At 31.7% G+C, this 15588-nt stretch overlaps 1 protein-coding gene across 1 annotated transcript; it reads left to right on the forward strand.

The window, feature by feature from the left end:
• The first annotated feature begins 12625 nt into the window (after positions 1–12625).
• On the forward strand, positions 12626–13572 carry LOC110650114 (uncharacterized protein At5g65660). Its single transcript, XM_021804929.2, has 2 exons — positions 12626–12989; positions 13079–13572. Exons 1-2 carry the CDS (start codon positions 12762–12764, stop codon positions 13253–13255), a joined length of 405 nt encoding a protein of 134 aa, XP_021660621.2. The 5' UTR covers positions 12626–12761; the 3' UTR covers positions 13256–13572.
• Positions 13573–15588: the final 2016 nt, after the last annotated feature.

Raw genomic sequence — 15588 nt, forward strand, 5'->3', positions numbered from 1 at the left:
GAAAAATGAAGAAGAAGACCGGTCCGATTCGACCGGTCCAATTCGATTCGGCCGGTCCGATTCATGATAGAAAATTTTGAATTTTTATTTTGCCTTGGGATCCAAAACGAGGCCCAAAAATTTCGAAAAAATTCTAGAAAATTCAGAAAAATTCGTAGAGTCCAAATATATTTTTAGTTTTGCCACGTGATCTTTAAATTAATTTTTAAAAATCATCAAAGTTTTATATTTTCGAAAAATCGAATCCGATTTCTAAATCTTAAAATTCACATTTAGTTAGCATTACATTATATTAATTTAATAATATTTAGTTTAAACAACAAAATTAAAATTTTGAATTGATATTTTAGTTATTTAGTAATTTTTATTTTGTTCAAGTAAATTTTTTTTATTATAATTAAACCAAATTGATTAAATTGATTTGTAAAAATTTCAAAAATAAATTGAACCAAATAAGAAAAATATTAATGCAAAATTTTAGTTTGATAGGTTATTCTAACTTAAATAAAATATTGCTAAATTAATATATATTAATATATAAATTAATATAATAATTATTTTTGTCAATATATAAAATAAAATTAATAAATTAACTGATTAAAATTCGTTGAATTTATATTAAATAAAAATTAAAGATAAAAAATAAAATTATTACCACATAAGTTCTCTACTTCCTTTTCCATTTGTTTACGATCATCAATCATAAAATTAGCAAGAATCCAAAACCTATAGTCCTCTACCCATTCCCCGTAATCATACTTGCTTCCCCAATAGGAATCTGGTCCGCCATTGGCATACGTTGCAGCAGAGCATAGGTTCTGTGCTTGGGCCAAATTCTTTATGTTTTAATGTTTAATTTCATCAGTGATGTTTAATTTAACTTTTTTTTTTTGCCTAAATTTATTTAAAATTTTTAATTTAAACTCAATTTAATTAATAAATTTAAAATTTAAAATTTTAATTTTTATTAAATTAAATTAAAAATTTTGAAATAAATTAAATAAAAAGTTAAAATGATTAAATTTAATATCTCTAATAAATACATACAAAGTGACGAAAATAACTACATTCCAAGCATATTTTTTTAGTCCTTCATTGGAAAAATTAAAGAAAAAATAACATGTAATTTCATGCTTTGATATATAAGGTATCGTAGCTTAATTTTCATTAATTTGATATCTAATATTTTTGTCCTGCGAGTAAATATGATTGGATACTATTAGTTATTATTAAATAATGCTAATGTGGCGAACGCATGGCATTAACATGGCAACTCATAAGTGTCAAGTGTTCATCACATATAGGTATCACGTTTGTCATATGTCTCCATGTTAGTATTATATGTTCACAATGTCAACATCATTTAATAGTAACTAATGATTTTGAATCATACTTATTTATAGAAAAAAATAAAAAAAAAAATTAAATTATTAAAATTTATACAAAGCATGAATTACATTATATTTTCTTATATTTTTCTCAAGATTTAATAAAAAGTAAAAAAATTAAATAGTATATTATATAAATTAAATAATTAATTTTATTAAAATAAAATAACTATATCACAATTTTTCCAAACCAAATAATAAACTTTGGTTAACGGCCGCATATACACTAATGGGACCCCAAGCCGGAAAAGCGAGTGGACGTTACAGTTACAAAGCAAATAAGAGCCGTTGGATTAGCTTAGGAGAATTTTAAGCCACTAAGAATTTAACACGTTTTAATTTATGAAGCCAATGTCAGGTTTGAAAGCACGTGGCTCACATCGATATGGTTAAGGACTCTAGGTATCAAAAGTCAATGCGGGGCCTAGTCTAGGCCGCTCGTGTATGCAACCCAAAAAAATTGTTAATTCAGATACGAGGCCCAAAAATAATCGAATAGACCGATGTAAAGGCCCACTTAGAAAGTGGGCTTTAATTTAGAAATGGGCTTTGCAGACAATTTTTTTATTTGATTGTTTTTTTTGTCAGAAATGAATAAATTAGAGGTGACAATAGTTCCATTTTTTTATGAATACTAAATTATAATAAAACAAGTTTGAATAATATAAAATTAAATTAATTATATTTAGATTTTATATTTTAGGATCTATTACTGAAATCTGTTTGTATAAATACTTGATTAAATATATATATATATATAAAATACTTAATTTTGGAATTACTATGAAGTTACCTTTTTTTTAAATTGATTTATGAAATTTATTAATGTTAATATAATTTGAATAAAAATTTAAAATGTATTAATTTAAAAAGAAAATGATCAAATAAATCTTAAAATAAAATATATTAAAAATCATTATCATTATCTTTATCATTGTCATATTTTAAAAATCATTGGCCAATAATATAATTTTGATTTAATTATACTTCAATTTGAATTTGATGTAACCTAATAGTCATTTATTTATTTTGAAAAAAAGCAATTTCAATAGACTTAATCATAGATTTCAATTCTGATATGATTTCAAAGGGAATGACTTAAAATTATTTAATTTAAGTTAAGGAAAAATTATTATTTATTTTTTTATTTTAATAAAATTAATTATTTTATTATTTTATTTTAAAAAATACATTAATTCGTATTTGATTTTTATTTTATATTATTTAATCCATTTGTCCCGTCTTTCAAGTTTTTTGTTTACCAATTTAGTTAAAAGAGAAATAAATTACTATTACGTAATCTAAATAATTCAATACTTAAAAAATATAATAATTATATAGTTATATTTTTTAAATTATAAAAATTAAATAAAATTTAAATTTATATCTAAAATAATCAAATAAACTAAAAAGTAAACAAAATAAAAATACATGGTACTACATTGTAAAAGTTTCAAAATTATAATTTTCATATAAATATAATGATTTTTTCAAAAAAAATTATTATTTGCCCCTCCAAAAATTTTCAAAATTATAATTTAACTTATAAACTTTAATTTTTTTTTAAAAAAATTACTGCATGCCTCCATAAAATTTTTAAATCTAAAATTTTATATATAAATTTTAGTATATTTTTTAGAAAACTACTATTTGCCCTTTTATATTTTTATTTATGTTATGACATTTGCACTTCCATGTAAATTTTATTCATATTTTTATATTATTTAATATTTGATCTCTTAATATTATATATTTTTATTTTAGTTCCTATATTTTTATCAAAATTTTATTTATTTATTTTTTTTACCTTTCAAAGACTAATAATAAACTAATGTATCTCTTCATATAAAAAAAAATTAAATAATTAATTTCATTAAAATAAGTAGATTAAATAATAACTTTTTTAATTGATTTTAATTTCAAAAATAATTTGTACAATTCTAATTAAATTATGAATTTAATCTTGTGGGGAGGTCTAGATGAAAATGGTGACAAGGTTTTGATGTTGCTTCCATCAAACATCATTAATAAATCAATACCACAACTTTATCCTTACATCACATTATCAACATCAAACTCATCGCTGTCTTTCTTTATCATCTACATTTTGGAAATTATTTTTTAAATATTTATCATATATTTATTTGTAAATAAAAAACATATTCTCCACTTTAATTTAAAATTTGTTATTAGAATTCAATAATATTATATCGGTTGCTTCTTTAATGCAACATCAAAACCACTATAATTTTATCTTTTTACTTTTGTTAATCATATTTCTAATTCTTATTTCAAACTTTAAATTAAAGAGATATTTTTCTTTTCCTATAAATCTTAACTTAACTCAATTTAGAGATTATTTAACTTAACTTATAAATTGATCAAACCAGCTTATAAGTTCTAAATATAAGCTTATATGTTTATTTATAATAATTTTTAAGCTTATAAGATGAGTTTATAAGTTAAAAAAAAAAAATTGAGAGACTCGTCTTCTCATTTTGATATTTATAAGTCATGTGCTTATAAGCTAGTTTAATCAAGTATTTTATTATATTATTCTCATTTAATTTTTAAAATTTCATTATAAATTTTGTTTAATATTTTTTTTAATCATTTTAATAATAAATATGTTTATAAGTTGTTTTGTACTTATCAGTCACTTATAAACACTTTTAAATTCAAATTAACTTATAATTTAAGTCAAACACTCTAAATATATATGAGAATATAAATTGTTTACTCATATTTTATAAGTTTAATATTAGCTATTAAATATTAGTTATTGGATTAGCTATTAAATGTAAAATTAGTGATATAATTTTATTAACTCTAATCAAAACGCTCACTCTACCTCTAAAAAGTAGGGTCCTGTTTAAAATATTAATTATTTTACTAACCTTTAACTATTAGCTATTATATATTAGTTGTTAGTGGCTAGGTATTGATATAATAATTTAAAGCCAAAATACTCGGAAAAAATAATTATTAAATTAGCTGTTAAATATAAAAATAGTAGTATCATTTTATTGACTCTAGTCAAAATGTTTCTCAAGTTTAAAAATTAAGAGGAATAATTTTTCATTAATCACTTTGAATCTCTAAATATTAATACAAATATTATACCACCAAACAGTATAAATAAGAGAGATAGTATTTGTGATCAAAATATAAAGTACTACCTCAAAAGTTATTATTGACACCATATTTTGGCCGATCCCCAAAATCAATAAAACTTTGAAACCAACCCCCAGTACTAAGCCTCCCTGTGACAGCTAATCACATTTCCGATCCCTCTTTGATAGACAGTCACATTTCCGATCTCTCCTTAAAGAATTGAATCAATACTAAGTCCTCACATCAGTCAAAGCCTTACCAGTCTATTAGATCGCTCACCGATCTCTCAAACCCATTGTCGAATCTCCGGACCAGTCAAGTATATTCCTGATCTCTGTTGGCAAACGAAATAAACTGACAATAGATCTCTTCTTACCAGTTTTTATTACCGATCTCTCTGTCAAAAGTTTAAGAATGATTAAAGGTTCCATACCGGTTTAATGATGACCCCGATCCTAAGTGTTTAAGCCGATTTTGACCAAGCTCCGTTTACTGATCTCATGCTCATTGTGTTTTCCGATCTCTCACACTTAGGTTAATAATCATTTTCAGTTATTTCAACGTACTCAGACAATCAAGTGTTTAATAATTTAGAAATTTTCCGATCATAACCATTCATCGAACAAAAAAGGGCATTCCACTTCATTTCATTTCAAAAAATTTGTACAAGTCATTGGTGAGGATTACCCCACTGATCTATTTTGCTCATTTTCTCTCTCATCCTCGGCCTCCTCTTCACTTTCCTCCTCTCCTCCGGGAGTCAGGTAGGCCATCCAAGAGAAGTCCTCCTCTGGGTAGCGCTTCTGGAGTTCGGCCAAGAGATCTTTGTGAGCGTTCACATAGGCACCGGCTATTCCTGTCACCATCTCTTCATCTTTTGCCTTAAGCTCCTCAGCAAGGTGAGCGACCTGAGCAGCTTCGTTGGCTCGGAGCGCCTGGACTTCTCTAAGGGCATGATCCCTTTCAGCCAAAACATGAGTCTGTTCGGCCAGCTTATCCTCATAGTACTTCATGCGCCCCTCAATTTGAGATATGTAATCCTGAGCAGATGAGAGTTGGGATCGGAGGGATGCCACTTCTTGACTCTTCTTCTCGACCTCTTTACCCAGGCGGTGAGCCTTTTCCCGGACTACGTGCTGGTTCACCAGGCACTCTACATTCAAACTCATAGAGCGGGTCAGGATGTCGTCAAGATTGTCCGGACGATGTCCGATCCTCCCGAAGGCAGATGGAAGACCCTAAGACTTTGGCAAAATTGGGGTTCTCCCGAACAGTCCGGTTGTTCTCCAGAGAAGCGATCAGCACTTGAGCGCCACGAGAAGGGGGCCTCACAGGAGGTCGAGAACGACCCCCTTCCGTGCTTGGAACAACTGGAGGAGGTGGAGGCGGCTCTTCTCGTTGAGGAGGAGATCGGACAGCTTCTGCGACTGGCGGTCCCGAAGGTCGGGACGGGCCTCCTTACGTCTCCTCAGGTTCATGACCGGGTGTTTGAAGCAGTGCCGAACGCTTCATCTCTTTCACCTTCCGGGAAATCTCCCTTTCTTTCTTCCGCTTCCTGGAACCCTCACCACCCGCCATACCTGCACAAAAAAGAGGTCAGTGAGATCGCTAAGGTCCAAAGATCTGAGAAATAGAAAATACCGATGCCGAGATCAGAGAGCTGAAGCCCGCGACTTTCGCCCGTGATCAACTCCATCGTCCAATGATGCAGCTCGGCAGTCACCGCATCTAAACAGGAGAACTTCTGAGTGGCCACCTGATTCTTCAGTTCCATCACTATTAGGCTTTCCTCCTTGTTCAGGGTAATACGCTTCAGAATCAAGGGCCCCTGGTGCCACCAGCTACGGGGGAAGTCCTCAAAGCAGGTTGGATTTTTGCTCCTCAGAATGACGAAGCGGTTCTTCCAATTCTTAAGGGAGGAAGGCAGATCGGTAAAGAGCCCACAATGAGGCTTCGCCTGAAAGAACCAGTGTTTGTCGTCCTTCGGCGAGTTAGCCTGTGCAGTTCGGTGAACACCTTAGCCGTAGGTTTGATTCCCTTAGCTCGGCACAGGCCTCGAAAGGCTACTAGGATCCGCCACGAGTTAGGGTGAACTTGAGCAATGCATACTCGGTGAAATTTTAGGACCTCCTTGAAGAAGTCATCCAGAGGGAACCGAAGACCGGCCTTTAACTATTCCTCGTATACCATAACCATGTCATTCTCTTCAAAGAAGTGATCGGCTCGGTGATCGCCGTGACACCGGATAAGTTCGTACGAATCAGGACGAATATTGTACTCCTGGCTAAATGATTGCAGATCGGATTCTTGCAAGATCGATGGCAGCTCGTCCATAGGAATATTCTCCCTCCCTGAAGAAGGTGCATGCCTTTATGGTGCGATCCGCCCCCGAGCTGGAACGGAGACCCTAGGAGGTTCTGGTTGTGTGCTCGGCCCGACCACCTCTTCTTCATCAGACGACTATGAGAACTGAATGGAAGGAGGACTCGTCGCTCTCTGACCTTCGGCGCCGCTCATTTTCAAAGGAAATAAAGAATTTAAACTAAAAAGAAGATCAAAGCCCTTACCGGAGTCTGATCGGCGTCAGAAGAACTTGAGAAAACGAGAGGATTTTGGGTTTGTTCGCGAGAAACTGAAAATGGGATAAGAGGGCAACTGGCTAACCCTTTATCCCTATTTATACTCGTTCGAGCATTTAATGCTCACGATGGCCCAGGCAATGCATCGGTTAACGGGATTCATCAGCTGTTCTGACACGTCTCTCGAACACTCCAAATTCCATAAAGAGAATGGCTAATTAGAGATCGGCATATTAAGATAAATGTTTTGAATTGCGGATCAGTTAAGGGTTGTTCAGTTAGGAACCAGATCGAATAAACACATCAGAGATCGGAAAATAATCAATGCAATAATAATAAGATGATAATTGACTTTTATTTCCGAAAGATCGGATTACATCATTTGGGTGATCTCTAGGGATCGGAATAATAGAGATCGGAAGATGGGAGATCAGCATGAGAGATCGGAATAGGAGCGTGGGAGGGATCAGAAGGCAAAAAGAATAAGACAAATCCCAAATAACAGTCGTCAGAATCAGAGCCGAGGTAGTTAAAGCGTGACAGACGAGATCTCCACCGCACGCCTAAGAATCGCCCGCAATGCTGACAGGTGCCAGGGTATGTCATGACAGTCCTGTAAATCCCAATCTCCACCATTGATCTCACTTGTAAGGACAAACCCAGAACCCTTGGATCAAGAGAGAAGACGACAAGACCAGCGTCTTTCGCTCTTAGCCCTCAGATCGCTCCGGACAAGAGGATTTGAGACCGTCAGATTGAAAGAGGAAAAGGACAAATATTCTGAAGAATAATCTCAGCCGTTCATCTTGGTTCTCTTTAATTCTCAAGCATCCGATCATGTCCTTCAAAATCCAGACCCTCCATCTCCCTCAAAATAAATCCTGACCCTTCATGGGGAGCACCCGATTCCTATAAATACCTGCCTAAAAACTGTTCAAGGGGACGGACAAAAAAAAGAGAAGGTTATTATAGTGGAAGAACTCTGAAACTCAATTCAGTTTGTTACTCTGCTATTTTTTGGAGTTTTCATAGAAAAAACTTTTGAAACTAGTTTTCTGAAGTGTTTTCTTGCAAAAGGGATTCTTGAATACTGAAATTTTTCATTTTCAGTTTGTTCAATATCCTGTGGCACTCCCATTTTCTGTCTTTGTTATCCTCTATTTCCGTTCATATTGTCTAAGCTCAACTCCACTCAAGCTTGGTTATTTTGACCTGTTTACATTTTAACAAAGAATACTTCATTTCGAGGCAAACCATAGTCCTCCGGCTGCCAACCTGCAATCCTGCTACTTTTGCGATTCTGTAGTTAGTTCAATAGACTCGACTCCCTACAGGTCAGTGTTAATATCGCCATTTTATTAAGTCTAGTTCTCATTTCACGTATTTCTGTTTGTCTTCTTTCTTATGCCTGTTGTTTTCTTTAAGTTCATGTCACGCTAAAAAATACAAAGGAAAGATATGCTCTAGTTTACTCCCATGCTGGCTAACCCACACTTTTGTTAATCTTTATTATTTCTGAACGCAAGTCATCTAGTCCCGAATTACGTAGAAGTAGCTAGGCAAAATATAGGTAACTGTGTTTAAAGTGTCTCTTTAAAAAAAAGATGGTCTAAATAATACGTTAGGGAAATAGCAAAATTGAATCACTAGGCTGACATGGAAGGCGATCCGGTATAATACCATAAGGCGGAATAAAAAAATCAAAACTCAGATAAGTAAAAGGGTACAGATAGGATACTGGTAAAGTGACCTTAGGGGAGGTCAGCAAAATTCAGTTCGGCGTCCCTTATTTAGTCTCAAAGTACCAACGAGTTAAAAGAAGTCTTATTTCGACCTTTGGCACCTTTAAATACTAGAACTCTTAAACTTAGACTCCTATGATATATGGCTGTGTCCAAATTTCGAAGAGGTCGGAAGAGAGTCTTTATCCGTTCCTCAAACAAAATTTTTAACAAAATAATTCAAAAGAGATCGGAGGAGAGTTCTTATCCGGTTCTCAAACTAAAAATTTAATAAACATTCAGAAAGGAGATCGGAGGAGAGTTCTTATCCGGTCTCAATTCAAAATTTTAATGAATACTTAATAGAGATCGGAGGAGAGTTCTTATCCGGTCTCAACTCAAAATTTTAATAAATATTAAATAGAGATCGGAGGAGAGTTCTTATCCGGTCTCAACTCAAAATTTTAATGAATACTTAATAGAGATCGGAGGAGAATTCTTATCCGGTCTCAACTCAAAATTTTAATAAATATTAAATAGAGATCAGAGGAGAGTTCTTATCCGGCCTCAACTCAGAATTTTAATAAATATTAAAGAGTTCGGAGAAGAGTTCTTATCCGATTCTTAAATTAAATTTTAATAAAATATTTCTTTCAAATAAAATTAACATGCAACAGTAACTCACTAAGGTTGTCTCATTTACTTGTGTATCTGGGTGATCCAAATTTAGTGAAAAATTAAATGTTCCTTTAGTCAAAAGGATTAACATGTCCATTCAAGCCCTCCTAACTAATGCAAAGTTGAATCTACTTACCCTTATTAAGGGACGAGGTAGGGTGCCTAACACCTTCCCCACCCGTTTACGGACCCCGAACCTAGAATCTCTGCCTAGAAGTGGTTTCATCTCAATTTATCTTCATAAACGGTTTTCTTTAATTTCCCTCAAAATTAAAGTGGCGACTCCTCACTCTTTCCCACTTCGGTGAGGGTTCGTTTAGGCGATCGCAAAACTCCTTGCGACAGTTATTACCAAACAGAGCCTAGAATGGGTAATTTTTCATGAACCACATTTTTAACCTCTAAATACTAATATAAATACTATGTCACCAAATAATATAAATAAGAGATGCAATATTTTAACTATAGTCAAAATACTAAATGCTACATTAAAAATTATTGTACGATATGACCTTAATTTAATATATCATCTAATTGAAAACGCTAGTACAATAACCTTGACATTTCCGGAGGAAACAAATGATGATGGAAAAAGTATATAGTAAACCATAAATACAAAAGTATGGTCCCAAGCCAAGGATGAAATTTCCTTGAGATATTGGAAAGGATAAGACAGAGCAGAAGCTACAAATTGCAGAAGAAGTTGCAAACAGGTGGCCATTTTAATTCTAACAAAAGGAACCAGTACTGTAAGCATTAACCCTTGAGGGGGAAGCAAGGCCAATGTTGGTGACTCCAGTGGATAAAGACGCAGGAAGCACCATTGACATATGAAAACGACATGCATGTGCCTACCTGATATATATATAGCGTCAGCTACAACTCACCTTTTTTCACTTTCTTGCCGCTACTGAGTCACTACTCGAATTGGGTAAAGATTACTCTGTTCATCTGGATTCCTTATCTATGCGATATAATCCTGTGCTGAATTTTGTTTTCTTTTCATTATTTTACAAAATCAATAGAATTAAAAATTATGGATTTTAATTTTATGATTTTATATGATTTCCCTTGTTTGGTATAAACGTTATATTTACGAATTTAAGTGGTATTTTTATAATAAATGAATTATTTAAAGAATTTTTCATCCATTAAAATTACCTAAGAAGAAAACTTAATTTCGATATGCAAAAGCTGATTCAAAGATATTGTAAATAAATTTTAATTTTTTGAATAAAATTCTGTCTTCTTATTTGAATGGATTTTAGTTAAATATGATTATCTAAATTTAAAATTTTAATTTCACTGTTTATTTAATTTTTTTTAAAATTTTCTATTTTTAGGCCTATTCAGAAATATTAACCGTTTTTACTAATTGTTAGAGTTAGCTATTTATATAATAATTTAATACAAAGGTGTTGCATAAAAATAATTATTGGATTAGCTATTAAATATAAAAACAGTGAGATCATCTTATTGACTCTTATTAAAATGCTTTTTCAACCTTTAAAAATTAAAAAATATAATTTTTTATAAATTACTTTCTTAATCTCTAAATAATAGTATAAAAATTATACCAACAAATAATATAAATAATAAAGAAAACGTTACTCGAAAAACTATTGTTGAACAGGGCAATAGTTGCCGAGTGGTTAAGATTTCACATACATGTTAGTCCCATAAATAAATTTTGGATAATTAATTAATTTATTTTAAGAATATGATGTATTTAATTAAAATTTTTAAAGTAAAGTTTATTTTATTTATTAATTAAGGAGGCCTATGAGTGGAATAAGAAGACAAGCATATCACTTTCATCACACGTGAGCCTACAAGGAAAAATATAGAGCAAATGTAGAAGCCTCCAACACAAAGAAAATCAATCAAACTCAAACAAATAAGCAAATTTTAATCTCTCTCGTTTAACTTTTTAAGATTTGACACAATTGTAAAATATTGATATGTTTCTTCCTTCCCTTATGTTTGAAAAACCTAAAAGTAAAATATTTGGTGGAGAAAAATCTAAGGAAAGATTTAACTTTCTACTTACAGGGGAAAGAAAGAGTGTTTGGTCAAAAGAAAAGTGAACTCTTTCCTCACTATTTCAAAGAAACTAGAGTTCCACACGGCAAAATCTTCTAAGAATAACAACCTTATATATAATATTTCAAACAAATTAATCTGGTCGGTTAACATTGAGGTCTTGAGACGACAACATTTCATATTTGAGTCTGAAATAAGTTCGTCTTTTGAAAATTTTCGATTATTTTAAAATGTTGTGTGAAATCACATACTCATAAAATAAAGTACATAAAATTTAACATGGTTCAGCGTAAACCTATTCCATCAAACAAATCTACTATTAAGAAAAAATAATTACAACCACTAATTATTTTTCTCACTCTCAAAATCACTCAAACAAAACTCACGAAATTCAATACAACTCTTCACTTTGTGGGCTCTCTGCAATACATTTCATATAATAGCTAATCAACTATTCATATATATAGGCCACTAAAATTTAGTCATTTTAAGACTTTAATTATTAAATTTCATAATTTAAATTCTATTAAACTTTCTAAATTAATTATACTTTATAATTTTAATTAAATTTGAACTCTAACAATTTCCACCTCCAAATAAAATGAAATTAATTTTCATAATTTCTGCACCTCCTAATTCCAATGGTTGATGTATAAACGTGAGATATATGTCCTGTAACTTCCTGTCTGCAATGGGGCCATTGTACAACCAAAGTCATATAACCCAAATGGTCGTAACTTGCAAGGCACCCCTATGCTTGGGTTCATGCAAAAAGAGTGTCAAAAGATAAAAAAGGCCAACGACAAAATTGGATGTGCCTGGCTGCCTGAAGAAGCGTGCCCCTCGTTATCGCCAGGAAATTCTCCAATTCCCACTTCCTTTTCCCTGCTTTCAGATTAATTTATACACACAACCTTATCATTGTCCGAGTAGAGCTATATGCAACACTGCAAGCAAACACTAGCTTTCTTCCGTGCTCAGCACTCAGCAGCCGGACCCACAAATATTCCGTACCATGGCCCGGACAATTAGGTTGTACCTTTACACGTACTCCTCCACTTTTCATTTTATAAATTCTGCTTCGTCCCCTCCACCGCTCTACGCTTAAGCTTCAGTTTCATTTCATTTTACGTTTCCTCTCTTTCTTTTTTGCTTCTCCTCCTCCTTCTCCTTCTTCATCAACACATGAGTGGAGGTCCTAGCTCCTCACCTCCTGTTACTGCTACTTCTTTTTGTCTATGGAGAGTCCAGATTTTTCACCACACCACTTGGACGCATCTCGGCCGTCCCTCGGTTTCCCTCTAGGTATCGCCTTACTCTTGATCATCATCTTCACCTTGAGTGGTATTTTCTCCTGCTGCTACCACTGGGACAAGCTCAGATCACTCAGTCGTTCTTTCTCCGATGACCATGAACACGAGGATGACATCGAGGCTTCAACCTCCAAATCTACGCCTCATCACACGGTAATTTCTCTTACTTATTGAAATTTTACTTATACGTCATGTGCATGTACTAACGTTTTCTTATTTTATTTATTTTTTATTTTCTGAAGGATTTGAAGCAAAATCAAAGCCAAAGCTTGCCGGTACTGATGCCTGGAGATCAGATTCCGAAGTTTATAGCATTGCCATGCCCGTGTGAGCCGCCGCGAGCGGAGGAAGTTGTCGTCAAAGTGCATAGGCCGCCGCCCCCACCTAAACTGCCGAGATTGCCGGTGCCTTTGTTTTAGCACAGATTGACCATTTTGTGTACATAGAGGGGAATTAATTCGGTTTTAAATTTTCTAATTTTTCAAGTTTTCAAATTTGAGAAAATTAAAAAAATAATAATAAAAAGAAGAAGAGTAGGTAATTAACTTAATTGTCAGTTGTCAGCCCCCATTAGAGTAGGTCAATTTGTATACAGTTACTGCTTCTTGTAATCATTCTCTCATAAGGAGAAGATTAAATGGGGAAAAAAAGATTGGGTTTGGAATTTAGACAGTGATTTCTGTAAATTTCAGACTTGCAGATTCTATCAAGTATCAACCTCCTTTGTTTTTGGTTATTGTACTGTGAAAATTACTGTATATTTTCAACTTCCAATTTTAACAATTTTGGGTTATTCAAGGAACTCCCAGAAGAGCTAGTCTATCCAGATTGACTCAATGGCCCCTGCAAATTCAAATGGGTATTTCCAAGTTAATCATAAACAAGAACCAAACCCTTCAATTCAGGGCAAAATCAAATTAGGTCTCAGTCATTGTCAAGCTACAATTGTTTTCCTCTTTCCCCTGTTCCTTATTGCAAGTTATAATTAACTTAGAAGTCAAGCACTTTAATGATGGTAAATTAGTGCATCATTTCTTTTCAGGGGATTGGATTTTTATGATATTTTTTATACCTACAAGGTGGGTTGGTCTTTGCTCATTAAGAAAAAAAAAGGGCAAAAAGCATGGTTGTTAAATTATTTGGTCTGCCATTTTCCTAATACTGGCCATCTTCCCTCAGGCATAATCTGTGAACGATCTGGTTTTGTAGTTTCTATTTGAAAATTTTAACACAATTCTCTTTTAGATTCTTGTGTATCCTCAAAGAAAAATCAATCTGAATGGTACAGTTATTCAAATTTATATCATTCTCCACTTCATTCATATCTTTGCACAGGCAGGCAGTGGGGAAAAAAATCGAAGTAAACGGTTGGTTTCGGAATTTAATTTACTCATTTCCTTTTAACATTTTTAATCAAAGTTAAAAAAAAAAAAATTATCTTAGTATGGGTAACTTAGGAGTACAATTTTTTACTCTCTCCTTCCTCACCTTCTTTCTCTCACTTCTGAGCTTTTTGAGTGCATGGCCACCGGTAAGTATTTTCATCCTAGTTACTTCTTTTCTTTTTCTTTTAATTTTTTTTCCTTAAAAAATTTACAGATTTATATCCTTTTGAAATATATTTATATTTGTCTTTAATTTATTATTATTAATAAATCTAAGTTTATTTGAGAACATTTGGTATCTTATATTTTGTGAGAATTTATTATTTCCTCGTTTGCGGGGAATTATTGTTTTCTCCATTACTACGAGTAGGGGTGAGCATTTGGTTAATCGAATTAAATTTTTAACTAATTGAATTATTAATTGACACCAAAAATATTGATCAAACTGAACTAAAATTGAGAGAAAACTGAAATTAACAGAAACCGAAAATATTTGGTTTTATCGATTGTAACCAAATTGACAAAAAAATAAAATATATATTTTATAGTTAATTATTTAATAAAATATTAATAAAACTATTTTTATATTTTTTTCATTTATAAAAAATAATAAATATGATTTAATATTAGTAAGATAATAATTATAAGTTAAGTATTATTATAAAATAATAATTATAAATAATATAATATTAATAAAATTATAATTAATATATTAGTTAATTAAAATTCAGTTATTTAAGTTTGTTTAGTTATCAAATAAAAAATAACTGAACCGATTATAAAAATAAAATTTTTTTATTATTACTAATCGAAAACCAAATCAAACTGAATTTACTCTTATCAAAATAATCGAATTTCATTGGTTCAATTTAATTATAACTGAATAATGCGCACCCCAAATTACAAGATCTATTTTTCTCTTTTTTTTGTTATCATTGACTTATTAAGTGTTTTATTTTTATTATTTGAGTATAAATGCAAATCTTCTCTTTATGAGAATATTAAAAGTTGATGATTTGCGGATAGAATAATCGTAAGTCGAATAATGGTAGATTACCATTGAATGAAGCGTGTTTCTCGCCAAATGACTAAATCAAATGTTCTATCAAGTCTTCTAAGTGATTTATCTTAAATTTTCTTATACAAAATTATATTAGTATGAAATTTTATATGTAAGCTCTATCATGTTTTTTCTAAAAGAAAAAACTTTGAGAGTATGATATTATATATATATATATATATATAATTAAATTAGATTATACTGACGATTATCGGCAAGTCCAATTTTTAAATTTAGGATTGCTTTTATTAAAATAGCATAAGCCAATTTGATTTTGCGTCTATTTGGTATTACATTTGGAGGGTCA

Source organism: Hevea brasiliensis, chromosome 7, assembly GCF_030052815.1.
Source record: "Hevea brasiliensis isolate MT/VB/25A 57/8 chromosome 7, ASM3005281v1, whole genome shotgun sequence".
In the NCBI taxonomy this organism is placed as follows: domain Eukaryota; kingdom Viridiplantae; phylum Streptophyta; class Magnoliopsida; order Malpighiales; family Euphorbiaceae; genus Hevea; species Hevea brasiliensis.